This window comes from Lepisosteus oculatus, chromosome 5, assembly GCF_040954835.1.
Source record: "Lepisosteus oculatus isolate fLepOcu1 chromosome 5, fLepOcu1.hap2, whole genome shotgun sequence".
In the NCBI taxonomy this organism is placed as follows: domain Eukaryota; kingdom Metazoa; phylum Chordata; class Actinopteri; order Semionotiformes; family Lepisosteidae; genus Lepisosteus; species Lepisosteus oculatus.
In genome coordinates this window covers 27,306,756-27,334,537 of record NC_090700.1, presented here as the reverse complement: position 1 = coordinate 27,334,537, position 27,782 = coordinate 27,306,756, and the positions used below count along the sequence as shown (strand labels likewise).

At 37.5% G+C, this 27,782-nt stretch overlaps 1 protein-coding gene across 6 annotated transcripts in view; it reads left to right on the top strand.

Annotated features, from left to right (window-relative positions):
* The window catches only part of nav1a (neuron navigator 1a), a 257,501-nt gene that overhangs the window by 19,053 nt on the left and 210,666 nt on the right, over positions 1 to 27,782 (top strand). For all 6 annotated transcript variants that reach the window (XM_015342167.2, XM_015342163.2, XM_069190243.1 and 3 more), the window contains 2 exons: positions 183 to 1,035; positions 3,454 to 3,542. In XM_015342167.2, coding sequence (XP_015197653.2) covers positions 215 to 1,035; positions 3,454 to 3,542 — 910 coding nt within the window. In that variant the 5' untranslated portion in view covers positions 183 to 214. The remainder of the gene's footprint in view (positions 1 to 182; positions 1,036 to 3,453; positions 3,543 to 27,782) is intronic.

Sequence of the window (27,782 nt, the reverse complement as noted above, 5' to 3'; positions counted from 1 at the left end):
ACATCTGTGCTTTGAGTTTCATGAAAAGTAAACATAACTAAAATTGTATTTTTTTGCAGAATCAGTTGTTTTTGGTATTATTTTTGTGTGAGAGACTCAAGTAAAGTTATGGATATACTTTCTGATTCTGTTTTTCTAAAACAAATGCACTTGGACATGAGTTTTCTGAATGTCTCCTTTAGAAACATCTTGCCAGGACCTGAAGTCCGCAACCATGAGTGGAAGCGTCAACCTAAAGATTGCTCCAAGGACACAGCAGGGCTCAGGAATTCCTCTGCCTCGGAGCTTAATTACCTCATCCAAGCCGGTGGACAAAAACCAAGGGACTGGAGGGACAAGGCAAATGAAACAGTTGCCAGTGAGTGCCAAGGGTACAACATCCTCCAAAGAATTGCTAAGAGGAAGTACTCTCAGATCCTGGGAAAGGAATCAGCTTCTGTTCCAGAACACTGGCATGTCCAGAGCTTGTAGCTCATCTAAGGCTTCCTATGCTTTTGAAAGAGACAATGGGACGAGATCTGCATTCAGCAGCCCTCGGATCTCAAGAAAGGAGGCCCCCAGGTCAAAAGACACATTGGACGTCAACAAGAGCTCCCTAGCTTTTGATGCTTTCAGGGATCAGAAGCAGAACAGAAACAAAGTCACACAACAGGGCAATTCAGGATTTAGTCAAAATGCCAATGAGGATTTGCGAGAGAACAAAAGCTGCACCAGGGAAGACAGTGCTCTTTCCCCATGCACAGCCAAAGAGAGGGTGCCTGCCACATTCAGCAATGACAATTCGCTGCCCAATTTAGCTCCTACTAGAACAAACAGCATTAGGACAGATAAAGGCCATCTAGATTTCAGCGTCCCTGGTGGGTTGGGGAGTTTCTCTGATGAAGAAATGGGCACTCCAGAAGACTCTTCTCCGACTAAACAAGAGCAACCTGTATCCCCTTCAGTGAGTGTTCAGGGAGACAGTGCTATAATGTTACCCAAAGGGAACCAGCCATCACAAGTCAATATGGCTGCAGTGGCACCTTTCAGGTACAGGTAAGTGCTCAGCTTTCTATTTCCTATTTTTTTTCTATTTTTTCAGACATTGAGACTGCCTTCAAAAGCCATTTGTGGGTCACCTGTGCATGTTTACAAGTGGTCACTTGAGCAAGCAGTAGTAAGACCCTAGTCAGACACTAAATGCATCTCATCTGGCTTATATATACTGTAGCATAATGTGCCTGCTTTTGAAGTGTTATGAGTTTATGGAATTTATGGAATTTACTCATATCTTTGTCCCTAATGGGCTGTCATATCCATGTGTTTTTCATAAGTCTGTCTATAGACAGTAGTAATTCTGCATCTCCATTACTGAAGGCACTTCAAAATCCTTAGGAACATATGTTTCACACATTTTCTCTTCTTTCTTTCAGTGGTTTCCCTCTTTATTGCTACTCTTAAAGAGGAACTGAAACACTATTTTTATATTTTGTCCTTCGAAAGAATCAGCATTGATTCATGCATTTCATACCACAATAAAAGTAAAATGTATACAGTAACTTGTAAAACCTCCATTTTACATCACAAAACAGACAAAAGTTCCATACCACACAGCTTTTCTGCAATTCAGAAAGAGGCAACAAAAACAGTGAAGTGAAGCTGGCTTATTAAATTGTAACAAAGCAAGTTTGTAAATACATCTCTTTTACAGGTAAACCAATAGTAATACTGCTCTGGATTTCCAAATGGTTTTGCTAATAAATACTACTTATTTGTTAACTCTGCATGCAGATCACATTTTAACATCTATGGTGAAATGTCTATTGCACAGCCTATACTTATTCACTCATATATCACATTAGTCATTACAGTGACTAGTGAGCAAGAAGGGCCGCTTCACGTTGCAATTTGTGGGAGCTCTCGCTCTTGCTCACTCCCATGGCAAGACCAGGGGTTTGCAACAACATGGTGACTTAGAGTACTTTCACAAAGTTCATGATTTTGTGCTTGATTTGGAATTGGTAAAATATTTCTATACCATCAATTAATTTATTTTATTACCGAGATTTAATAACTGGTCTGAGGAAATGGGACTGGAGTTCCCCTTTAATGCTTCTGTACTGTCTCTTGATTTCTCTTTTACTTCAGACTCTCTTCTGTTTCTCTACATCAATTGCTTGCCTCCTTTTATTTTGATAGAGATAGTATAAATTAAACTGTATTTGTGCAAACACCTGGTTTCCTGCCATCTCAGTGTCATTAATCTGCTCTGATGGCTAAAAGAATTAGGCTCACTGAATGAATCATTGGACTGGCTTTGGAAGAGTGCCTTGACATGGCTAGAGAGGAAAGCTGTATTTTTTCTCTTATTCTCATTTATTACGCAGTAAATAATTTGAATAATTCCTGTTTCTACAAGAAAAACAAGTTCAAGGCCATATGTCAAGGAACATTATCAGAGATGTTATTCATAGACACGTAGCTAGAATACTTAAACTCTACTTAAAAGAAGAAGATTGGTAGATTGTCCTACATTTCTTAAATGATACTGTACAGTAGATGGAGCTAACTAAATACTTGGAAAACACTGAGAGTTTAAGAGACAGACAACATGGATTTAAGAAAGTAAGGGTGTTTTCTAATGAATTGATAGAATTCTGCAAAAAGGAAAATGCTCAAGTATATAGTAAAAAGTGTGGAATTTAAATCCAGGGAAGTTATGCTTAAGATCTCAAATGTACAGTACTTGTAAGACCTCATTCAGAATCCTGTGTTCACTTTTGAATCACCATATCATCTAAAAGATATTACAGATATAGAAGAGCAACAGAAATGATTCCTGATTTCAGGTGGCAGTAGTATGAATAGATTGAGGGAACTGAATCATTTTATTCTAGAACAGAAGAGATTGAGATACTCAATATATTATAACATAGATATTATACTGCATACATTTTAATATGCTGTACGTATATATTAACTTGACATCATAATATAACCAGATACTAAGAGGGTATAGATTTGAACAACCCAGGGGATTGTCCACACCTAACCACACCTAGGGTACTAGTAGCTTATTGATCTGGGAATCTCTTCCAGTTGTTTGTTGAAGTGAGTAGGGAATCATCTTTGACAACTACAGTATATACAGTAGCTCTAGACTACCACACCTCTTGAGCTAAGTTGTTTAAAAATCTAGTAAACCTACCTCAAAAAGTTATACAGTATGTAAAACTCTAACTTATGTAATTATAATGATCAGAATCTTTCCTTTATATTTAATTAAAATATTAAATAAACTAAAAAGGTTAAATTAAGAAAAAACACACAGAGAATAAATGTTTTGATAGTGACATACTGTACTATACAGTAAGATCACAAAAAGATCTCTTGTTGAACACAGGATAAGAATTCTGTATAGGAACTGTGTACATAACTAAGACAGAACTAGTATTATTGACTTAATTATTTTAGGCTCCAGATTGAGGACAATGATGTTTCTTCACTAGAGGACTTTAGTGACTGTTCCTCAGACTCCATGGAGCTGTCCTGCCAGAGCATAGGTGAGTGTTATTTTCCCTTAGTGAACTTTGCATGTCCTTCTTTTGATTTATTTCTTATTCTCCCATGTTTTCATATGTCAATGAACTGTTTTATGAACTTTAATGGAATCTGAGTAAATGCATGCATGAAAACCAACTTTCCTGTTCAAGAAAATATTCTTGTAAGAAAAATACTTAAATACAAAGTGATAAATGACATTAGAGCAGCTTCAACTAATAATATAAATAAGACACTTTATGTTTTTCATGAGACATGAAGTATCCTTTGAGACTGATATATTACAGGCATTATGTTAAGAGAGAATTTTGTCCTTCAGTAAATTACTCAAATTAGTCAGTTCCCCACTACACACTTGTTCAATTGATCTCTGCTGAAAAAAACTACTAAAGTAATAGGTTTATTCCATGCTGAAAAGAGAAGAAAGAAAACACAACGTTTTGGCCATGGAGCCTTCTTCAGGTGTGAGTGAATAAACCTATTACTTGTTCCTTTGCATCCTACGCATGCTGATGCTGCTACAGTACCCACATGAACTACTAAAGTTATATACCAACAATATAAATGAGGTTCTGTAGGATCTTCTTTTATACATTTTCTTTACAATGCTGGAAAAAAAACATACAGTATAAAGACATTTCAAGCAGATTAGAATGTAGTTTTCATTGAAGAGCCAGTAAAACAGCAGGACGCTAAAATATTCAGGACACCCAACAAAGAAATATATATCTAAAAAAGACAAACCGTTCAAGAATTTCTAGCAGAATATTAAATAAGTAAGTTTTAATTTGTAGAGCTCCAATTTGATGCCACACGTTATTATAATGTTAAATGTCTGTGAATCCTGTTGTGACCATAAGCATGCTTGTGGTCAAAAGATTTACTGTAGAAATAAAAGCACAGAACAGAATGCTAGATTAAGGCAGACGAGAGGCAAGCATATTAGCCAATCTTTTCAATCTTTTCCTTGGCTGCCGCAAAAGTGGGAAACCTCCTCCTATTTAAACTAAGCTCCTATTTTCTCTTATTTCTCCATGTGGGAGCTACAATTGTCCATGTGCCTGTGTTCAGAGAGTAATGTAAACCAGTTATAATAAGTCTTCAGATTCTGGGAACATTACACATTACACTACCTGCTTGCAATAACAGCTGGCCCCAGCTGAACTTACCCATCTGGAGTTGGTTTACAGCATGGAGCTCAGTCCAGTCTCAGATCTTGGTCTTGCACCCAAGTATAAGTTTTGTACTGCGGCGTCCTATGCCTTAGTCACATCTGCCAAGCCTGCACACAAAGTCCTAGTGCAAGTATCAAAGTTTCAGGCATGCAAGACTCAAATACCATCTCAGGATAGTAGACTGCAGGAGATGGTATGCCTCCTCTTTTCCCCCCTGCTTGCCTATCTCCCCAGAACTTTCAGCGTCTCAGTCACTCACACAACACCTGTAACCATTCTCTCACAGTTTTTGCAGTCATTGGATTGAGGTAGGTATTTAGGCTTTTCTCCTTGGCTCTGGAGCCTGGTCATCACAGTTGCAGCTGAGTACAGTAGTAAGTTTATCTCCCTGGCCATTTTTCTGCATTCAGACCCCCGTGATTACGGCTTAGTTATTCTCAACTTAATAAAAGAATGCTAAGATTTCTAACATTATTTTTAAATCTTTACTGCTAGCACTTTTTATTGTACCAGGAAAGATAGAAGAAATTGCACATTTGCATTATGGACAAAATCTTTAGAAAGTGCTTATCTATTAGGAGTTTTCATCACACCACCTGAATTTAAATTGTAAACTGTGTACTGTACGTCTTGGTTAGCAGCTACGAATCTCAAAACCACACATTTTGAGAGAAAGGGAAATCTTTGCTGAAGCCTCTGACCCACCCACCTTCAAATAATTTGACTTTTGACATTTTAGAGGCAAGAAGTCGGGGGGTTGGGGTGGGTTTCAGACATTGATTTTCAGCTTGCTGTGTAATAGCATCCCCTGGACTTGTTGGGTGCCTATGAACTTGTAGTATTATGAGTGAGATCTGCATTACTCCTCTAATTGAGCACTAACTCTGCTTAAGTGCTGTAAGTCTCATAGTATGAAAATGCACATTTCATAGAAAAGCACTAAGCAGCCTTAGGCTGCTACAAGCAGTATATCCAAGGTAATAAACAATTTGGCATTACCTAATTAGGAGGAAATAAAAATATCCACTAATTGTAATTCTCATTTTTAAACAAATCCAGCTTGAATGGGCGAGAATTTACTTTTTTTTACCACACTACATAAACGCTAGTTCTCACATTTATGAGCAGTGCATTTGCAAATTTAAATGAAAAATGTCAATATTACTTTGTATAGCAGCAAAATAAAAAGAGTTATACTGTTCTATGTGACAGGACAAATCAGCTGAGAAAGATTAATTTAGAATGAAAACCTGGCCAAAAGGCTTAACCGATGTTACTCAGAAGACAACAATAAAATAGCAGTTAAAATAACAATAGAGCATAACAGGATGTGTAAGTGTTAACATGTGCAAGAGTCAAGCAGAAAAATCTTCAGCTTAGTCTGCAGTGTGTTCAACTGTATGTGTTCAACTTTATGTATCCCTCACATGATTCACCTCAGGCTGTTGACTTTTCCTTGTGAAACCTGTTGATGAAGGGTTAGGGAGCCATGTCACTGTTTTAAAGAGGTGTGCATTCACCCATCTGTATTTCTGAGTATGGGAATGTTAAAGTGGAAATGGGTATTATGGTACACGTCAATTAGCAGGACTGGACTAGGGTGGAATAATTGCTTTAGTCTGGGACATAATTGATCACGTCTGTGTGATTGGGGAGAGGCTACATCCTTACATGTGACTGCCTTATTAAACTTAGTTGGTTTGTTAAAAAAGGGTCTATCTGTTGACAGTGTGATTTTGTTGAAGTTTCTTTATTAGTTTTGTACTTTTCTCGCACTTGTCTCATATTTCCAAAAAAGCAATGCCTTTGAAGAAAATCTTTTAATATTTTTTATCTTTTGTTTCTGGGTTGTAAATCATTTTTATTCTTTAGCTGAACAGAATGAGTCCCATTTAACCTTGGCCATTACATGACATTCAATGATTTTTCTAAAGTTTGTAGCTGCTCATGGGAGGTCCTGTTTAATAAGTTCAATCAACCATATTATTGTTGCCCAAGACAAGCAGGATAAACATCTGAAGTAGTGTATGTGTAGAAAACATTTTGAATTTAAATACAAGCCAAGATCTACCCCATGAATGTAAAATAAATTGTCAATTTTAATGTGAACAGTATATATGTGTGTGTGTGTGTAACTCATGGCTATACAATAACTGTCAGTGCCTTGAAATCTAACAAGTTACGGCTGCTATTGGTTAGATGGGTAACTGTGAATCATGTGCTATACAGTACTTTGACTATCGTTTGAGAGAATGCTGTGTCACCAAGGAATGTGGAACTAAAGTAAGCTTTCACCTTTAAAACACAGAATTATAGAAGTGGGTCCATTGATTTACCTTTCATCTCTTTATAATTCTTGCACAGTAATTATTTCAGTATCAGCTTCAGTGATTTGTAAATCGAACACCAGATGGAATTTAGTAGCCAACCCACAGATGTCTACTCAAGGAATGAATTTCCAGATTCCACAGTTAATTTGTCCAGGTGTGTACGTATTTCGGGTTGCAACTCTTTTTCTTTGATTTTTTCACTATTTTTTTCCGATCCCTTAATCACTATAAATCCATCATCAGTCTGAATGCATCCACAGTACTGTCTAAAGAGTACAGTATGTGAAAAGTTTCTGTCCTTTCCCTGCAGTTCACAGATCATATTTAATGATATGCCGTAAGGAAGCTGAAGTCTTGCCACCACACATTTTCTGACAACTCACTGCAGAGCTCATTCCTAATTTTAGAAAGATGACAATTTTAAGCAATATATCTAGAATTCTTTGTAGCACCCTTACTTCACTTAACCACCTCACATCAGCCTGGGGAGATATTTCACTCTTGGCAGGTTCAATGTGCTTGAATACGGATTTAAACACATAGTGCTGAAGGCCTCTTTCTCAAATCAATTTTACAATTTTGACAATTTTCCTCACGTGGGAGAAACCCATCTTTAACAATTAAATTCGCTGGTGGAATATATAGTGGCAATTTTTTTTAAAGAGATGAAATTGGGAAATTATTACTGCAAAGCCCAACAGCACCCATATTTGCACAAAGCATAACAGTTGCACAATCAGTTATGAAAGAAACTATTTTGATGACTGTGTTTTTTTTCCCCAGCTAATACATTGTGAATTAGTTGTACATATCCTCACCACCTTTACTTTCTTTAAAGTGTGAATGGATGAGAATACCCTATCTTATCAACGCCTAATAAACAATGTGCACTTAAACAATCAGCTGGGCTACAGTATGTCAGTCATGTTAACTGATTTATTGAATTGTAACAAGAGGTATTTGTAGTCCTTCAAGAGTTTCTGTAGTTGTTTTTTCACTCATCTTGCTACCAACAAAAAAGCAATCATGCTTTTTGAAAAACCTTTTGAATAAACCATCCAGTAACCAGAGGCATTGTTTTTATGTTTTTTTGTTTTAACAAAAGTTGATAAAAATAAATGACGCTTTAGTACAGGATCCAACTGAGATCATGCCTTGGGGTAACAGATGTGTGCTACATTTGATAACCAATGCAAGTGATAACCAAAGATAAAGATTTTAACAACAAAGATGGTCACAAGGAATGAGGCACTTTTTATAATTTTACCTGTTGACATTGTCATCAGATAGATTAAAATCTGATATAAACTAATTCTAATTGGTATCATTAGTTGAGCACTAATGATATATCAAATTTTTGTTGCCTCTGTGATTCCAATGTAAACCAACCTTAAACTGATTGTACAAAATTGTAAATTTTTTTTTGCAACCGAGCATCAGTGCTGTCTTAAATGTACCTGTGTTTTAGAGAAAAATGTTTATTTTTTTAAAAGGATTTTTTTCCTTTGAATAATTTCACCTAACTGAAGTTAGATTTCTCTCCTATTTTCAGTGTAAGATCAAGCTGATAAATAACACAAACATTTTTTCATAACCTTTTTTGCTCATCTTTATCAAGGATGCCAATAACTGGAGGGCGCTGTATATGGATTAGCAGCGTGTGGTTCATTGTTGTAGAGGTATGAATCTGTGAGAATGAGAATTGCCTAGTGCCTTAGCAATAGTAATATAGTTAGAAAAAGGCCCAGGATAAAATATCCTCCTATCACATTGTGCTTCTTTAGGAAGTGGAAGAGGTTAGAAATCATTCTTATACATGTTTTACACTATTGTAAGATAAACTTAATTGTTTGTTATCATTCTATGATCTTAAAAGTAAAATAAAATTGATATACTGTACTGTAGGTCAACAGCAGTCAGGATCTAACTTATCAGCCCTACTTTCTTGGACAGAAGCAGAACAAGGTAGGCTTCAAGTCTGCTGGAATTTTAGTGCTTTTGGAGGAAAATGAGGAACAGACTGGATAGCGCAGTGCTTAGCATTGCTGCCTTGTAGCGCTGGGGTCTTTGGTTCAATGCCTAGTATGCTATCTGTGTACAGTTTGTATGTTCTCCCTGTATTCATGTGGGTTTCATCCAGGTGCTTTGGTTTCCTTCAAAAGACAAAGTAGTAGGTTTGTGTCTGTGTGTGTCCTGAAAGAACCTGTTGCTTGTCAGGATTGGCTCTGCAACCTTGGATAAAGCAGTTATAAAATGGATGGCTGTATTAAAGAGATTAAATAAGTGGGTCAGAGGAGATTATATGAGATGAGTAGATAAGTTTTTAAAAAATAGTTCACTATCATTATGGACATTATTAATTTTACAAAGCTTACTAGTACTCTTGATTCAGTTACTAGATGTAAAGGAACTCACCACCAGAAAAGGAAAGCACCAGACCAAATAAACATAGTTAAGCATCAACCTATCAAACATAACCAAGATTTAAGAAATTTTCATTGAATGAGTTAACCAGTCAAATGTTTCATGAATAACTAAAACTGTTAAATGAAAAAAAAATATTTTTTTCTTTTTAGTATTTTATCACGTTCAAGAATGTCAAAAATTAAGTTTGTGAATTGAGGTTGTGGATCCTATCACATTTTGAACTAATGGGTTTGGGTGCTTTAATTTCTAATTTACCAGATTCGAATCTGTGGGATTCTTAAAGGTCCTACGTTCATCAAATAGTACTCTTTTGCTTGGCTAAAACTGAAAGCACAAGGCTCAACCATGGGCTATTGTAATGTTTGACTCTTTCATGATCGCAACCTTTCCTCTTAAGGGCACTCCATGCTTTCCTTGTTAGTTTCATCTCCCGCAACTGTTCCCTGTTCCTGCCCCTTTTTAGTTCCCCCTTAGAAGCCAGCCGCTGACGATATTCCGGGCTCTGCATTGGTTCCCACATCAAGCGAGCCTGGGACCTGGATGGGCCTGGCCCCGATAAGTTTTAAGTTTCTGTTCCTGTTCCCGTTCCCGTTTCCCCTGCCAGTTTCAACCCGGTTCTGTTTTTTTAAATAGTTTGTCTCGGATGGATCGCCTAGCCTTGGACTTTTGCTCTGTTTTGGATTTCTCTTTTGACTCATCCCTGGATTGTTTGCCTCGGCCACACCACCCCCGACCACCAGCACTTCATGGACATGCCCATCCTGTTTTCATTCCCGTATCCTGCATGCCTTTTTCCCAGTGTTTCCTCACTCTACCCTGGATTGTGTTGTCTGCACAGGGTCAGGAAAGAACGCATACTGACAGACTCTAAACCTCATATGTCATACATGTGTGTTAACATGTTAACTAAAACTTTATAAAAATATGTAGAAAAGCCCGTTCATTAAAATATATTGATGCCTATTAAAAAAAACTTAGGGTGAAGAATTATCTTTCAAGTTGTTTCAAACACCTATGAAACAATGATCACTCCTTACAAAATAAAATCAACCTCTACTTGTCAGTAGTATTTGTTATGATACTGTATCATCCAATGTGAACTTATTTTGTGACATACTGCAGTCACGTAGGCTTAATTTTAATGTGACTATTGACTATATGAATAGGCTCTTATGTCTCAGTTTGCTGTAAATCTCCCAGTATAATATACCCAGCTCAAATAAGGAGCAATTAACTGATAAAAGGTTAAGGTGGCTGCAGGAACAGGAGGTCTATAGTAACCTGTAACACCCAGATTTTTTGTATGACTAAACGAAGTTCAGGATTCATTTACAGTGCCTTGCGAAAGTATTCGGCCCCCTTGAACTTTTCAACCTTTTGCCACATTTCAGGCTTCAAACATAAAGATATACATTTTTTATTTTATGTGAAGAATCACCAACAAGTGGGACACAATTGTGAAGTGGAACGAAATCTATTGGATTTTTGAAACTTTTTTAACTAATAAAAAAATGAAAAGTGGGGCGTGCAAAAGTATTCGGCCCCTTTACTTTCAGTGCAGCAAACTCACTCCAGAAGTTCAGCGAGGATCTCTGAATGATCCAATGTTGTCCTAAATGACTGATGGCGATAAATAGAATCCACCTGTGTGTAATCAAGTCTCTGTATAAATGCACCCGCTCTGTGATAGTCTCAAGGTTCTGTTGAAAGCGCAGAGAGCATCATGAAGACCAAGGAACACACCAGGCAGGTCCGTAATACTGTTGTGGAGAAGTTTAAAGCCGGATTTGGATACAAAAAGATTTCCCAAGCTTCAAACATCCCAAGGAGCACTGTGCAAGCGATCATCTTGAAATTGAAGGAGTATCAGACCACTGCAAATCTACCAAGACCTGGCCGTCCCTCTAAACTTTCAGCTCAGACAAGGAGAAGACTGATCAGAGATGCAGCCAAGAGGCCCATGATCACTCTGGATGAACTGCAGAGAACTACAGCTGAGGTGGGAGAGTCTGTCCATAGGACAACAATCAGTCTTACACTGCACAAATCTGGCCTTTATGGAAGAGTGGCAAGAAGAAAGCCATTTCTCAAAGATATCCATAAAAAGTCTCGTCTAAAGTTTGCCACAAGCCACCTGGGAGACACCCCAAACATGTGGAAGAAGGTGCTCTGGTCAGATGAAACCAAAATCGAGCTTTTTGGCCACAATGCAAAACGATATGTTTGGCGTAAAAGCAACACAGCTCATCACCCTCAACACACCATCCCCACTGTCAAACATGGTGGTGGCAGCATCATGGTTTGGGCCTGCTTTTCTTCAGCAGGGACAGGGAAGATGGTTAAAATTGAGGGGAAGATGGATGCAGCCAAATACAGGACCATTCTGGATGAAAACCTGTTGGAGTTTGCAAAAGACCTGAAACTGGGACGGAGATTTATCTTCCAACAAGACAATGATCCCAAACATACAGCAAAATCTACAAAGGAATGGTTCAGAAATAAACGTATCCAGGTGTTTGAATGGCCAAGTCAAAGTCCAGACCTGAATCCAATCGAGAATCTGTGGAAAGAGCTGAAAACTGCTGTTCACAAACGCTCTCCATCCAACCTCACTGAGCTCGAGCTGTTTTGCAAGGAAGAATGGGCAAGAATTTCAGTCTCTCGATGTGCAAAACTGATAGAGACATACCCCAAGCGACTTGCAGCTGTAATCGCAGCAAAAAGTGGCTCTACAAAGTATTAACGCAAGGGGGCCGAATAATTTTGCACGCCCCACTTTTCATTTTTTTATTAGTTAAAAAAGTTTCAAAAATCCAATAGATTTCGTTCCACTTCACAATTGTGTCCCACTTGTTGGTGATTCTTCACATAAAATAAAAAATTAATATCTTTATGTTTGAAGCCTGAAATGTGGCAAAAGGTTGAAAAGTTCAAGGGGGCCGAATACTTTCGCAAGGCACTGTATATACTTGATTTTTAACAGATGCCTAGCCCAAATCCTATTGTTCTCCTCTAAACAAAACAAAAACAGTTAAAACATGTTATGATTGATTTTAAACTCCTTCTTTCCATCTCTTTCCAGCTTCCTCTATAGACAAACATTAGCTCCTCAGGCTCTTCCACGTTCTGTCCCATTCCCCACACCTGTTCCTTATTCCAGCCCCTCTTTAGTTCCACCTTAAAGCCAGATACAGGCGTTTGCCTGAGGCTTCTCATTGATTTCCGCATCGTGAGAGCCCGGGGTCCTGCTGCGTCTGGCTCTGTTATGGTTTTAGTTTCCTGTTCCTGATTCCCTGCCCCGACCCGGTTCTGGTTTTAACTTCGGATGGATCCCCTGGTTTTGGACTAAACCTCCCGTCTTGGATTCCCCCTCTGGATTTACTCTTGGATTGTTCGCCATGGATTCACTCACCCCCGGACACCAGCACTGCATGGACACGCCCCCCTGTCTCCTGACCGACTCCTGCATGATATTTTTCCCTATTGTTTCTTCACCTTTCGGATCATGTCGTCCGCATAGGGCCCGGAAAGAACTGTTCCTGACATAATTAAATGAACCTATACAGTATATGTTCTGGTTGCATCGGCACAGGAGTGCCGTTTGTGTGGAATTTTTTCACCAAGATGACTGAGGCTTATGGTTATCAAACAGCTCTTATCAGCATCTCTCTTAGCTATGTTGTGTCAAACAAATGGCAGCAATTCGGGTGTCCGTGTAGCAGAAGTCTTCTATATTACATACGCATATGGGAGCCTAGCTCTTGCAGGCCAGACTCGAAGAAGTATTACAAAGAGTTGTCTTTTTATACAGTCTGTAAAACTTGTCCATAACAGGGATTTGACATTGGCTGTGCACGTGAAGAGCAGTCAAGCAAGTTACTCCTTGATTTTGTAACTCTGCCAGGAACATAAGGCAGTTATGCCTTCCAACATAACATTCGTTGAGAATTCAGCATATATAGACAAAAGCAGAATTATATACTTTCACAATCTTTGGAGTGGAATGTTATAAGATACAAGTTTTTAAAATAAATCCCTCAGCTACATGGTGGAAATGTACCAGCCTCCTACAACTCTTCCTTTACTGTGAAACCATTTTTGAATGGAATCAAGGCTAGCCCAAAGGCTCTGACTGTACTTCATTGAAAAGGAGATACAGATGCAGCCATTCAAAATGCGCGGGCGATACCGCATTATTTTCCCAGTGCACTGTACGCAGTCTACCGCGAGTTACCGGTAAATACCGCTAGTTACCGTAAATTCTCCTATAATACTACCCTCACACCTAAAGAAGACTATTTTGTCCATTGTGCAATTAACCATTGTATGTGCTGTCCTTAAGGTGATATCACATAAAGGTGATATGTAAAATAATGTTTTTATTATTGTTATAGAGAAACATGATCAGATTTTCCCCGGTTCAGAAAAAATATCTAAAGTACTAGTTTGTCACTAGTATACTTTTAATACAGTCTTTGCTGTGCTCTAGAGGATCCTTGTGATATTTTGAGCTCTGATTGAATGATAAGTGTCGCAGTTTAAATAAATTTAGTAGTTGGCAATTATGAAACGCTCTGTTAAAAGCAAGGGAGTTTTTATGTCCGTTGCAGTTTTTTTTTAAACTGAACTTGTTTGAATTGACTGAGCTCCGTTCTGTACCAAACAATTTCTGTTTTTTTTTGTGCTGTCCTTTGACAAAACAAGGCTCACCAGATAATATGAATTGAAACCTGTTTTTATAGCTTTTAAAGTCGTGCGATGTGTAAGCGGGAACACATCATTATATCTTACATATGAAAAATACATAATATAGCTCCCAAACAAATGCAAACGTGTTTTTAATAAGATGATTTTTATTCGTTCATAATCCGACAATTTCAGGAAGACTACTGGAGGTCTGGCTTTTTTTCTGGAAAACCATAACTCTGGTCTTGTCCAGATTGACTGTCAGCGCTCAGGTCTGACAGTTGTGCTCCAGCAGTACCAGGTTCTGCCGCAGCCTCTGTTTTGTGGGCGACAGCAGGACCAGGTCGTCTGCAAAGAGCAGGAACTCGATTTCTGTAATTAATGCAGATCAGTAAATCAACGGACAAAACAGTTATTGCGCCCGGCTCCTCAATGGGCTTTGACGTGCTAATGCATTGGTTTAACGGTCCGGGTGTGGCAATGTTTTTTATTATTGTTTTTATTATTATTATTTTATTAATGTTTTAAAGTACTGTATACTAGTTGTCACTCTTCTCATCCCCTTTAAAAAAAAAGTTTATAATAATACGATCTATAGTTGAAATCTGAGCCTAAATATAAAGAAAAATAATTTTCAGAGAGCAATCACGCTGTGTTTATGTAGAAAAAGCGATTAGGTTTATGAGCAATCTAGTTACTCATTCATTTAAAACGCTATATAAAATAAAGTTTATTATTAATTTGCTGGACAGAGTGGTGAACATTATTATGGATAAGACAAAGATAACGATCCTGATCAGTTTAGAAATCTGTGTACGCTGTAAGGTTTTTACTTCTTAAACTTTTAAAATACAAGTTTCGAATAGAAAGAAATCATCTTCCTTGTACATTATGTACAGTATAGCAAACCAGCACGTCTTTTTTCTCCAATCAGAGGGGTTAGACGCTGAGGTTAGATCCCCGGCGGAACACATTCCATAAGATTCAGCGCTTTTATATATCGCCTTTAAAGGTGGCTTCTCAAAATGTTTTACAGGATAAAAACAACAATAACAGCAACAACAACAATATTGTATTTCATTGCACTTTGAAAACCAAGTACTAACTCAACTATATGTGCAAACGTTTTATGATATGTTGCTGTTGTGAATGTTTGTGGAGTGCATCTTATTTGCATGTCTGTCCTGGCTTTCTCGCTCGCCCTCCCCCCTCTCTCCCTCAATTCAATTCAAGGTGCTTTATTAGCATGACAGATGGGTACAATCGGTATTGGGTATTTACTTTGCTTTGAGATTCCACTTTTAAAGGTGATTTATAAAATCAAGGCTTTAACTTGCTTTAACTCCGCAATGTATTTAAAAAATAAAAACGATTACAATCTAATCTTTCCACGTTTGATCCCAAGATCCCAAGAAAAATAAATCTAAATGGGGAGAAAGCTATGCTGAAAGTTTATTAAGATACTTAGAAGACAAAGATATCAATTTATGTTGCATTTGTCTGATTGTGAATCAAAAAACACATATATTTAAACACGCATTTATGATTTAAATCAAAACGCAATTCAAATCAATATAAATGTTTATTTTGTAATGCATAGGTCACTATTCATTGTTATTAAAATGACTTAAATTTGATCATGTTGTGATATTTAGAAATATAAATTTGTTTGGTGCGAGTGAGGTTTTATTTAATCTCTGACCAAGGGAAACGTTTCATTTTTTCAAAGAAATGTTTGTTAAAAAAAAAAGTCATGGTTCCACAGTGGGATTTGATCACAGACCATGTGACATGGGAGTCAGGAACCTAACCCACAGCACCACCGGCAAGGTCACATGGAGAGTGCTGAAAAAGCACTACAGAAACATTATCAACAGACAATGTACAGCGTGTACTATTCTTGTGTTGCGGTACATGAATATAATTATATCGTTATTAATTTCTTTAGATACGAGATTCCATATTATGGAAATGGAATAGTGGTGTGTATGTTTTCTTACCGAGTACCGAGACTAGCCATATACTGTATGTTTAAGTTCCAAAATTAATATAGTTTATGGCCTTCACATGCGTTACAATATGCTCTTATTCTTTTTATGCTCAGGTACTAAGATTTCCCTTCAGTGGTAAAATTCCATATAAATATTCAATACTACAATGGGCACAGTAAAGACGTTTACTGTAAATCTTTCTACGACAGACCAACAGACCATGAGTGCCCCTGTCGGTCAACCAATCATGTACCGTGGTACCGCGTGTCATCATGCGTCACAATGCGCGACGCTGTAGCCAATTACCTCCGGTACGTGTGTGTACCGCGCACTTTGAATGGCTGCATCTGTATACTCTTTAAAAAGCAGTCCATGGGGCAACAGGCAAAAATGGAGCTGCTGCAAACACGCATTTCTCCAAGTGCTCAGTGTTTTGTGCTGTGGGTGGCTGAAGTTATGAATTTAATTTTCAGATGAGGTGGGGGGGGGAGGCAGGTCACTTAAATGAATAAACTCTGAGGAGCAGTATTGGTTGCCAAATGGGATTCTTAACTGTGGAGTTGTAGACTTTGTTGAGTCTGTGGTCTGGCAAGTCCCTAAATTTCCCAGGTCACTGATTACTCTTACCATTTATGATAGAATTTCAATCCAACTATCTAACCGACACCCTAATGTTTTCAAATTGGGGCAGGCACACCAGCTTACCCAGTGGGCAAAAGACGTATAATATACGTCTATTAAACGCATACCTTAGACGTCTAAATGTGGTCTACAATTCGTCTAGAATGAAATTCTAATATACGTCTAAAGTTATACGTCAATTATACGTCTATGTTTAGACGTTCATTATACATAAATGGTTGGAGTTCTATTATACGGATAAATTTAGAGGACTATTATACATATATGGTTGGAGTTCCGGATAACTTTAGAGGTCTTTTATACGGATAACTTTAGAGGACTATTATACATATATGGTTAGAGGTCTATTATACGTATAACTTTAGAGGTCTATTATACGTATATGGTTAGAGGTCTATTATACGGATAACTTTAGACATCTATTATACGTATATGGTTAGAGGTCTATTATACGGATAACTTTAGACGTCTATTATACGTATATGATTAGAGGTCTATTATACGGATAACTTTAGACGTCTATTATACGAATATGGTTAGAGGTCTATTATACGGATAACATTAGAGGTCTATTATACGTATATGGGTAGAGGTCTATTATACATCAAAGATAGATTTTATAGGTGTAGAAACAAGTAAACCAAGCCAATGATTAGGTTTAGAAATTTATTCTGAAAATACACATTCACACCTGAAACATACGTATTTCAAATTATACATTGTATACAATCAATCAACAATCAACATATGGGCAATAATCATAAAAAACACAACTAGTCGTAAACTTCAGCTACAAATTCTGGTAACATGGCAATATACAATATATAGTAATGACAAACACAAAACTAATTACATTAACACACTAACTCAAAACCACATTTTGATTCAAATATACATTTTAAAATGTACAACTTCTATATTTCCAAGAAAAAAAAAATATTACAATGGAAGTTAAGACAATTTTTGTCCACTATTTGCAAACCCTGTCTAATTGTCCTAACAGTTAGAACCAAAAACCTATTATTTTCAGAGTCCAGATCTCCTGGCCCCCTGCCTTGCATATGCATTCTTCAAGTAACACATTGCGTGCTCCTTTATTTCTTTTTCTGTTGATGTAGGGTGGGACTTCAGCACCGCAGCTAGGAGAAAATTATATAATATTACTTCCCAAATAAATGATGATTAATATCTTCTTTAGTATAATCTAAAAAATGAACAGTTTACTAAGCTCAAAGCTGAAATAAATGTATAAAATTTGGCTTGCATCATAGCAGTTGAGCAATAAAGTCTGTCCTAATTAAAGAGTACCCAAAGTTTGAAAGGACAACATAGAATAAGAATAAGAGAAACGGCAAAACGAGTTTGTGTCATCTTCCCCATTCACACTATTTTATGTGCCATTTTTTTGCTTATTCACGTACTATTTTAATCAAAATAATATTAAGAAAGATCTGTATGTATTCAGATAGTATTATTATTGTTCATACTTACTCGTCAAAAGAGGATTGCTGAGATATTTGCAGATATACTTCTACGTTTGAAAAACGTGTCCAAAATGGTGACCAACGAATACTAGCAATGCATTGTGGTATATAACCGGAAAAAATTCTGGGTTCGATATTTTCTCAACGTATGCGTTTATTAATGTTGTCGATATTATGGTTGAAATTTAACATTGATAATATATCGCGGCTATGTGCCCCCTGCTATGAGCTGATGTGCAATTTTAACGCATGCAGTTAGTAAGGATCGGCCACTGTTGTATGGTATTATATATAATGACATTATGGAATAGGAAGGGGACAGGCCTGGCAACACGGGGGTAGGGGGGAATGTCGCCCCTTCAGTTTTGGGCAAAAAGATTTACCTAACTTAATTTGCGCCCTAAAAAAATAGTTGTACTTTGGCAATGGTCAGACAACACTAAATGACACGAACAGTCACTCAGTCTGTTTGATGGGCAGGAGGGCTATCTGTCCAGGAACTGCACATATCAGTGTCGCTATTGAGTGTCAACATTACGATCCTGTTTGCTCAGGTGGACTGATTCCTTGCAGTAGTTTATCATTATACTTAAAATCGTTATATAACTAGGACTAGTTATAGCAATCTGTGCTTTCTGTTGGTTTTACAACATTTTTTTCTTAACGATTCAGAACGTCCATGTAGCTGCAAAAATGAACGCTGGTACTTTTCGCTCCAGGCAATACAAACCGTGAGAGTGACGAAAAATGTGAAACTGTACTTCATCGCAAATACCAGATTGCTAGTCGTTATCTTCTATCATGAAGCACTAATCAATGGCATAGCTGCGAGATTTCATTTGGGTAGCTGCACCGTACAGCTCCGTTTCAACCGAAATATCACTCCCCCCTCAGAATTTCAGACGCCCCCCTACAGATTTTTCCCCGGGCACCGCGCATTGATGGGGGACGGGGTGTCCAGGAAATGGTATCAACTTTTGTCAAGAAAATAAAAATAGAAACTCTATAGGCACTCAAAAATTTTACTGTTTTTTTTCAGGCAGGTGGCAAGACCCCTCAGCAAAACCCTTGTATGCCAAGCTGTGGGCATTGATTCGTCGAATATACGTACATTTACGGCGAAATTACGTCTATACGTATATATACGTCGCTTCGACGTATAATCAACGTCGAATTGCAACCGTAAAATTGACGACATGAATAAACGCATATATAACGTCGAAAACACATCTAACACAGTGCCTGAGGCTTTTTACTGTATGTATCGTGTGTGCTGCAACTAGGAGTATACGGCACTCTGCACAGTGTACGAAGTAAATTATTTTGGCACTAATTAATTTACACGTGTATAATAAATATAGTAAATATAATAAATTAATTACTGCCAAAATAATTTACTTCGTGCACTGTGCAGAGTGCCGTATACTCCTAGTTGCGGCACACACGATACATACAGTAAAAAGCCTCAGGCACTGTGTTAGATGTGTTTTCGACGTTATATATGCGTTTATTCATGTCGTCGATTTTACGGTTGCAATTCGACGTTGATTATACGTCGAGGCGACGTATATATATGTATAGACGTAATTTCGCCGTAAATATACGTATATTCGACGAATCAATGCCCACTGGGTAGCTGGATAGATCATGAGAGTATGCATACCTCACACACCACTTTGAGCTCTGTGGTCCATGGCTTGTTCTGTCAAGTTTGGGGATTACTAATCTTTCCAGTTGCTTTCTGCAGAGTAGAAAAAGTCTCACATAAATTAAATGTTCCTAAAATGTGCTGGGAGAGTGAGTGATTTCTTCAATGTGGCTGTGAAGATAAGCATGCAGTTTGTCTGTCTTTCTCAAGCAAAAATAATATATTAATAAAATGTCTTCATGATAAAGCAGAAAAAAATATAATTTATATTAAATACATTTTCAAGTACTGTACGTTATACATTAAGTAAAATATTGTCAATAAAGAAGTCTCATCTATCGCTTTTCAATATTTTTTTCTTTTCATACCAGAACCAAAGTATAAAAATCTGCATTTTAGAATAATCCTGAATGTGTGCACAATACATTCAAAATTTGAGGCAGGGAAATTAGCAGCATTTAATATACTCAGGGAGATCAAAAAATGGATTAATTGATGATTTAAAATATGTATTTATGATCTTGGAAAAATTCCTTTCACCCCTGCGTCTCCAAGTCTTTCTCTTGCTTTCTTACATTCCTGCTCTACAGCATATTCACAAGTCATTTACATGACTCTGAACACTATTCAATATCTGTTAGAACAATGTAAGAAAATAAATTAAAATTAAAAAGGATGTTGGAGTTCTTAACACAGACTGGTCTTCATCCTGCAGTTTTATAAAGCAAAAGGGCCTTTTATATACAGTATAACATAATGGTTATATTGTGCTTGCAGCACAAATACCATGGGTGGAGACTGAGTCAAGCAATTCAATCCCATCTACACTATGTTTTTGAAAAGTAGTGCAATCGGTATGTTGAAATAAGCATTGTGAGTGTTGGGGGTCATAGGATTCTGTCATGCAGTTTAAACTTTTAAATATGTTTTTTTTTTTTAGTGAGCTATATAAAATGAAACTGGAATGGTTTTTAGATCAATCTAAAACTTTTAATGAAAACTGAGATTGAATTTTAAGAGAGTTATTGAAAGTGCACAGTATTTATTTCATATCATCTAATAGTCTGAAGAGAATGGAAACAGATGTATATGACTGTTTCAGTAACCTGATCCACAAATCAACATCCACCTTCTGTCTGCATAAGTGGAGGTCAAGGGGTTATATTATGAGACAATAGATCTGCTCAAAATTTATCAAATTTTCATTTAGCATTTTAATCTGTATCTGTTGCAAATTTTGCATTTTGCAGTTTTACTATGTGCCTGTTGTTAAGCTTTGAATAAATATTACCCTTAAGTAAATCTAACATTTAAAGGCAAAAAGATAAGGAGGAGCATAATGAGATAACATTTGAGGGTTCTGAAAATAGCAGAATTGGATGTCTGAGAAGGCATACCATACAACAGTGCTGTCTAAATGTTATTCCAGAAAAAAACATCACATTTATGAAGTCTCTGATGAGCTCTCCTCCACCTCTACAAAGTATCCTCTCCTATAGTAGATATTCAGCCATCCAGTCCATTTCTGGAAGAAAATAATATGGTGAAAAACAATTCAAAAAGTGAGAAATGTGTGATGCTGTTGTCTTAGCAAGATGACTCTTAAAAACATTGAATATAATGTAGAACATTAAATATAATAAATGCTTCTCTTTAATAGTTGCCACCCTTGAATAAACACCATAGCTATTAAAGGTAATTAAAAAGGTGCAGCATTAATATGTGATATAACAATATTTAATAGCCTTTACTAGCATTCAAAAAACAATCTTAAGTACACATTTTCTGGGTCATATCACTATATCTTTAAACATTACAACATTTTTTTTGCGAAACACCTCTTGTTCTTTTAAAAATACCAAATTTATTGTTATATTCATGCCAATGTTTTGGAAGTTTTGTGAAAATATACGCAAATATACGATTTATACATTGTAATTGAATAAAATGTGATGAACAGACACTGTTTTTTTAATATAATGAATATTAATGAATATTTAAGAAATAGTTTGTTATAATGTCTTTATATAACACATTGGGAGCTACGGTACACTTGTGCCACATGATGTCTATTACCTTGTGTTCGAATTTATGCAAGTGGTGTGGGTACTTGTGGGAATTGACGATTTTCTATTTTGCTATAGTCTCTGTTTAAAAATCAAATTGGCAATGTCACAATAAGATGTAGTGCTTACACTAATACTTTGTAGTGAGCACAAAAATATGATAATTTAGGTCTCAAGCAAAACATCTTGAAGAATGTACTTTCAGTTTACTGCCATTGTTTAGGAAATAACTTGAAACCATAGATTACATAGAACAGTGGTTCTCAAACTTTTTGGACCAAGTACTACCCCTGATCAAACCAAAGCGTCCAAGTACCATCTACAAGTCATCTTCTCATAGGAACCAGAGAAAATCTCAATGACCAATATGAGAGTATGTGTGTGCACACACTCACATAAACATATAATAAATATTATAATAATAAACTTTATTTGATATAGCGCCTTTAAAGATGGCTTCTCAAAGCGCTTTACAGAAAAAAAAACAGGAACAACAACAAATAAAAATAAACAATAAAAAAGCACCATTTCAGTGAGGGGGTGAGCCTGTTTAGTCGAGCAAAACAGATGTGAAGTCATTTTTCGAGCCTTGATACAATTCACAGATTTTAAATCGTCAGGCTTTTTCTTGACAGCAAAGGTGTCGCGGTGGATATTGCAATGCATCCATTCATTTCTGGAGCAACCTCTCAATTTCGTGCAAATACACAGCATATTCGACACGTCTTAAAATAGAAAATATGAAAACCCGTCCCGATTTTACAGCGCACACAAGTTCCAGGGTCATATGACGTACCAGCTGGCGGCGCTCCGTGTACCACTCCTGGTACACGTACCACAGTTTGAGAACCACTGAATAGAGTATATTTTCTGTATTTCTTTTATGAGTGACCACATAGTCCTTACCCAAGTGTCTAGCTTCTTTTAACAAGACTGAATCTGAAATCTGCTAGAGGACAGTTGCAATAGGATTTGACAGCTGTTCTGAACTGCCTAACAATGGGCTGATGATTACTGCCATTGACCTGTCAGTAATTAAGGCCCCAACTTGAAAGATTCTCCACAATGTCAGAGGCTAGATTTCCTCTTCTGTGCCCTGTAAAGGGCCAATCTGAAACCAGCCAATGCTTGTAAGAAAAGTTCATCATCTCAAAAACACTCAACATTTTTGGGAAAATGTGTTAGAAACAAAAGTTTAAAATGAAATAGAACTACAAATAAATGCAGTAAATGCAATAAATGCAAGTAATGTCAAAACACCTCTGGGTTTAATGTAGTTTTCATTTTTCCTTTTCAAAAGGAAAAAAAACGGAAAGAGAGCAATTTAATTAGTTATATGCTTTCTGCTTATATTTATATATATAATATATTTACATATATTTGTCTATATATATTGTTTATTCTAAGAATAAAATCACAGATATTCCTATTCACCGGGTGATTAACAAAACACTTCCAGCAGGCTCTCAAGATAGGGACAAATTGCTAATGAAGCACATATCTATAAAAAGGGTAACAAAATTAAACCAATAAATAACACACAAGCAAGTCTTACTTCTATTACATGTAAAATTATAGAGACAATAAATAGAGAAACTGGAGGATTGTCTTTATTGGGCATCATGGTAGTGCATAGTTTAGGATTGCTGTCTCACAGCATTGGGGCCCAGAGTTTAGTTTAGTACAGAGTTTAGTACAGTCCATAAACAAACTAGTAAGTTAATTGGCTTCTTGGAAAATTGGGCCGCGTGTGCCCTGCAATAGACTGGCATCCTGTCCAATATATGTCCTGCCTTGCACCCATTGCTTTCCTGGGATAGGCAATTACTATTAGTCAGTAAAGAAGTCAATTTAACCCCTAATACCAAAATAGGAGGATTAGCATAAACAACCCCAAAAAGAATGCACAAGTGGTCATTTTTAAAGACACCTGCCAGATGACACATAATGTTAACAGGTGCAGAATATTATATGCAGGAAGTAGAAATCTAAGTTATAAATATGAGAAACACTGATCTTGGATTTACTTATGAAAAGGATTTATGTGTTTATGTTCATAGATCTTTATCATTTTCTAGATGTGGGGAAACTATAAAAATGCTAACCTCTCTGCTCTACTCCCCACTGATAGCTTATGTGTGGTGAGTGTTCTAGCGCACCTGGCTGCTGTCGCATCATCCAGGTGGTGGTGGAGGGAGTCCCCATTACCTGTAAAGCCCTTTGAGTGGAGTGTCCAGAAAAGTGCTATATAAGTGTAAGCAATTATTATTATTATTATTATTATTATTATTATTATTATTATTATAATATATGTCACGACCACTAACCGGCCCAGACCAGCTCCTAAGAGGTCTAATCAGTCCCAGCAGCAGGGTGATAATTACAAACGCTGCCGCACGTGTTAATTCTCATCAGACTCCTTACCGTGCAGCAGGCTGCATTATTTAAGCCTCCCTTACCCGCATATCACTGCTCGGTATTGAGTTCACTACGTGTTGCTCTACCTAGTGTTTCTTTCCCTTTTGCCTTACTGGATTTTCTGACTTCACCTTTTGCCTTCGGACTTCGGTTCTCATCTCGCCCCTTGGTTACAATATAGTTATATGTAAATCAAGAGATGTTATGTTAAAAATATACAAGGTACTAATAAGACCTCATTTAGAATACTGTGTACCATAGATGAACATACAAGCTCCCTGTCACGCCCAGTATACCTAGAGGGCACTCTACTTTTCTCCTGTTCCTAGTTTCCTGTGATTATTCATGTCTTTCTGGTGTGTCTTGTTGTGTAGCTTATTTACTTCCTGCTTCTGTTCTGCTACTCACTCAGCATTGAGGTTCAGATGTCCTGAGACCCGCCTAGCACCAGGTCACTCCTGTCCATGGCCTGAGGGCACATGTTTCTATACGGCATTTCCTGAACTGCTGAGCCCGGGCTAACCCCCGTCTCGCCACTATGCATAGGGTCTATTGTCACTTTCCTGCCATTCTACGGTTCGTCCTTTCTGACATTTGTGACACTCCCCTGTCATATTGTTGGAGAAAAAACTAGGGTTTCTTTCAAGAAAAAGGGATGAGATCCTTGGATCAATTTGCTACTAGGAATTAAATTGGCTAGATGGCTCATTGGCCTCCTTTTTACAGAGCAGGCCAGTAGCCTTTTTATATTTTCTTAAATGAGAAAACGCAGAACACATTGGAAAAGTATAGACCTCAAGTATAAACCTTGTAGAGGCAATGAGAGAAAAGCTTCAAAGGGTGTGCTTGTGCTCCATAAATAAAGCAATTTAGCTTCCAGCATACTCTAAACACGCCAAAGCCTACATCAGTAACTGGAAACAGTTAAATAAATGAATAATTATTTATTTATTTTGGGCAATCAAACTAGAAAAAACAGGGAATTGCAAAGGCTAAAGCATCTGCCCTTGTTTACAGGTTTTCAGCAGATTATAACTGGCAGGATTAGACTAATATTAAGCATATGGTGGAGAAATGTGCAAAACAACATCACTGTTAATGCTTTACAATGTTTTAAATCCTCTTTGTTTTTGGCATTTTGAAGCTTAGTGAAATGGTTATGCTTTATTATTTTCCATTTTGCAATCAGATCTGCTGATTTCTCAGCATCCTGTCTTTCCCAAAGTCTACTCTCATGGTTGTCTCAAAAGTCAACCCACTCACCAATAAGACCAAGAAATTGGTGCCGTGCATCTTCACATTTTCAGTGCTGCAATTTGCAGCAGCTGGTCATTCTCTATCTCAACAGGCACAGACATTATTTACCCTGCTGATATTCTGGGGGATTATCCTGAAATATTTTCTGCAGACAGCTGTTAGATCCCCACGAGCACTTAGTGGAAGGGGCTAGCAGTTAATTCCAGATGTGTGGGAAAAAGAAAGCAAATGGAATCAATTTCCCTCATAACATATCTGTTATCCATGTGAGAAAGGGTAAATATTTTTGTAATTCATTAATTTTAAATATTTGTCTTGTGTATGGCCATGTCTTCTCTTTTCAGAGAGTAAGGGTTTCTTACATGTTTAATCCAAATTCTGAAGCTGTATAGTGGTATAGGTACTGTACTTCTGCTGTGAGCTAGCAGACGTCTTGGTACTTTATCGCTTTTGGCGGGTGTAATTCATGTGACATCATGTTTAATTTTCTGGACTTTTCTGCAGTCACAGGGCACAGCTGCTCATACATTCCATAGGCCCACACATCAGTCCTGTGCGAAACAAGTTTAAGTTTGTCCACTGCCAGTGGGAGAGGATGAATCCAGGCAGGATGATAGTGTTTTGTCAAGGTGACTCTCAGAAATTTGGGAAACTGTACGTTGAAAACTTTCTTTGTTTGGAATATGACATTGGACAGGTTAATAGAAACACTGGCAGTTAACTGTCACAAAGGCGTTCTTTCCGAACCCTATGCAGATGACACAATCCAGGGAAGAGTGAGGAAAACACAGGGAAAAAAGCATGCAGGAGTCGGGAATGTAAACAGGGCGCGTTTCCATAGTGTGCAGGTGTTCAGGGGGGTGAGTCAGGGGCAAACAATCCAGAACAGAGTCCAAAGGGAAATCCAAGAGGGAGGCAAAAGGTCCAGAGCTGGGCGTCCATCCGAGACGAGGACAAACAGGATTAAAAACCGGACCAGGATCCGGTGGAGGGTCGGGGGGAAAAGGGGGAACGGGACCAGATGCTCAGATGCCGGACTCACTTGGTATGGGAACCAATGCAGAGCCCGGAACAGAATGGGCGTCTGGCTTTAAAGGTGGGCTGGAAGGAGGCTGGAACAGGGGGCAAGTGCACAAAATCAAGTCCGAAGTGAAAGAGCCGGAGCGCCCTTAAGGGGGAGGGACTACAATCGTGACAGTTAACAATGAATCTTAGGTCTAGTTATTTGGTCTAGGTCTTCAGTCACCCTACTCCTCAGTTAAATTTTCTTCCAGGTTTGGCCACCAAGCAATGCTCTTTACATCAGGGTTTTCATAGAGTGAGAAAGTATGCCATATACCACCATCTCCTGCCACTTTGCTGTTACCTATTGCTACCTGAGCTTTATTGCTCTATAGAGAAGGGCTGTTTTTCCAACCCTGGTCTTGCAGTAACAGTTGTTTTATGGTTTTCACTCCACGTACATTCTTGATCACATGCTAATTTTAGTTTCTTTTGGGGGTATATTGGTAAATTTCATTTTCAGTTCTTAAAAGGTCAAATGGGATTTGCATTTGGGATCACTCCTGTACCAATTTCTACATTTCAGAAGCGCCCTTATTCAGGGGTTCTGCCTGAAATGCAACTAATTGGACATCTACATAAGGAAACGTTCCCACTGTGGGTGTGGGACACAGTGTTTTTCCCTCCAGTGTCTGGTCATTATTAATTGATCAACTAGTAAAGGCTATAAGGCCTACTAATGATCAATTATGGCAAGTTTATTGAGATGAGGGTGTGAATGTTGTTGGAAACACTACTTAAAAATAGAGTAAATAATAGGATATGTTAGGGTAGGGAAGGAACACTCAGGAGTGACCAAAGATACAAGTAAAGTAAAAGATTAAAACAACCATGCATAATAATTAAGATGTAAATTAGTATTTTGAGATTCAGAGCTCAGATGGAATGAAAACCAGCAGACAAAATATACTTCCAGGATGTGGGTTGAAAACAGGTTGTGTAAGGCATAGACAAATGGACAGAATGTTAAGCTATTACTTCTCAATTTTTCATTTGTGTTTAGGGTTTATTTTTTGACATCTACAAGAGGTGTTTTGTAGAGAAATCATTAGGGCA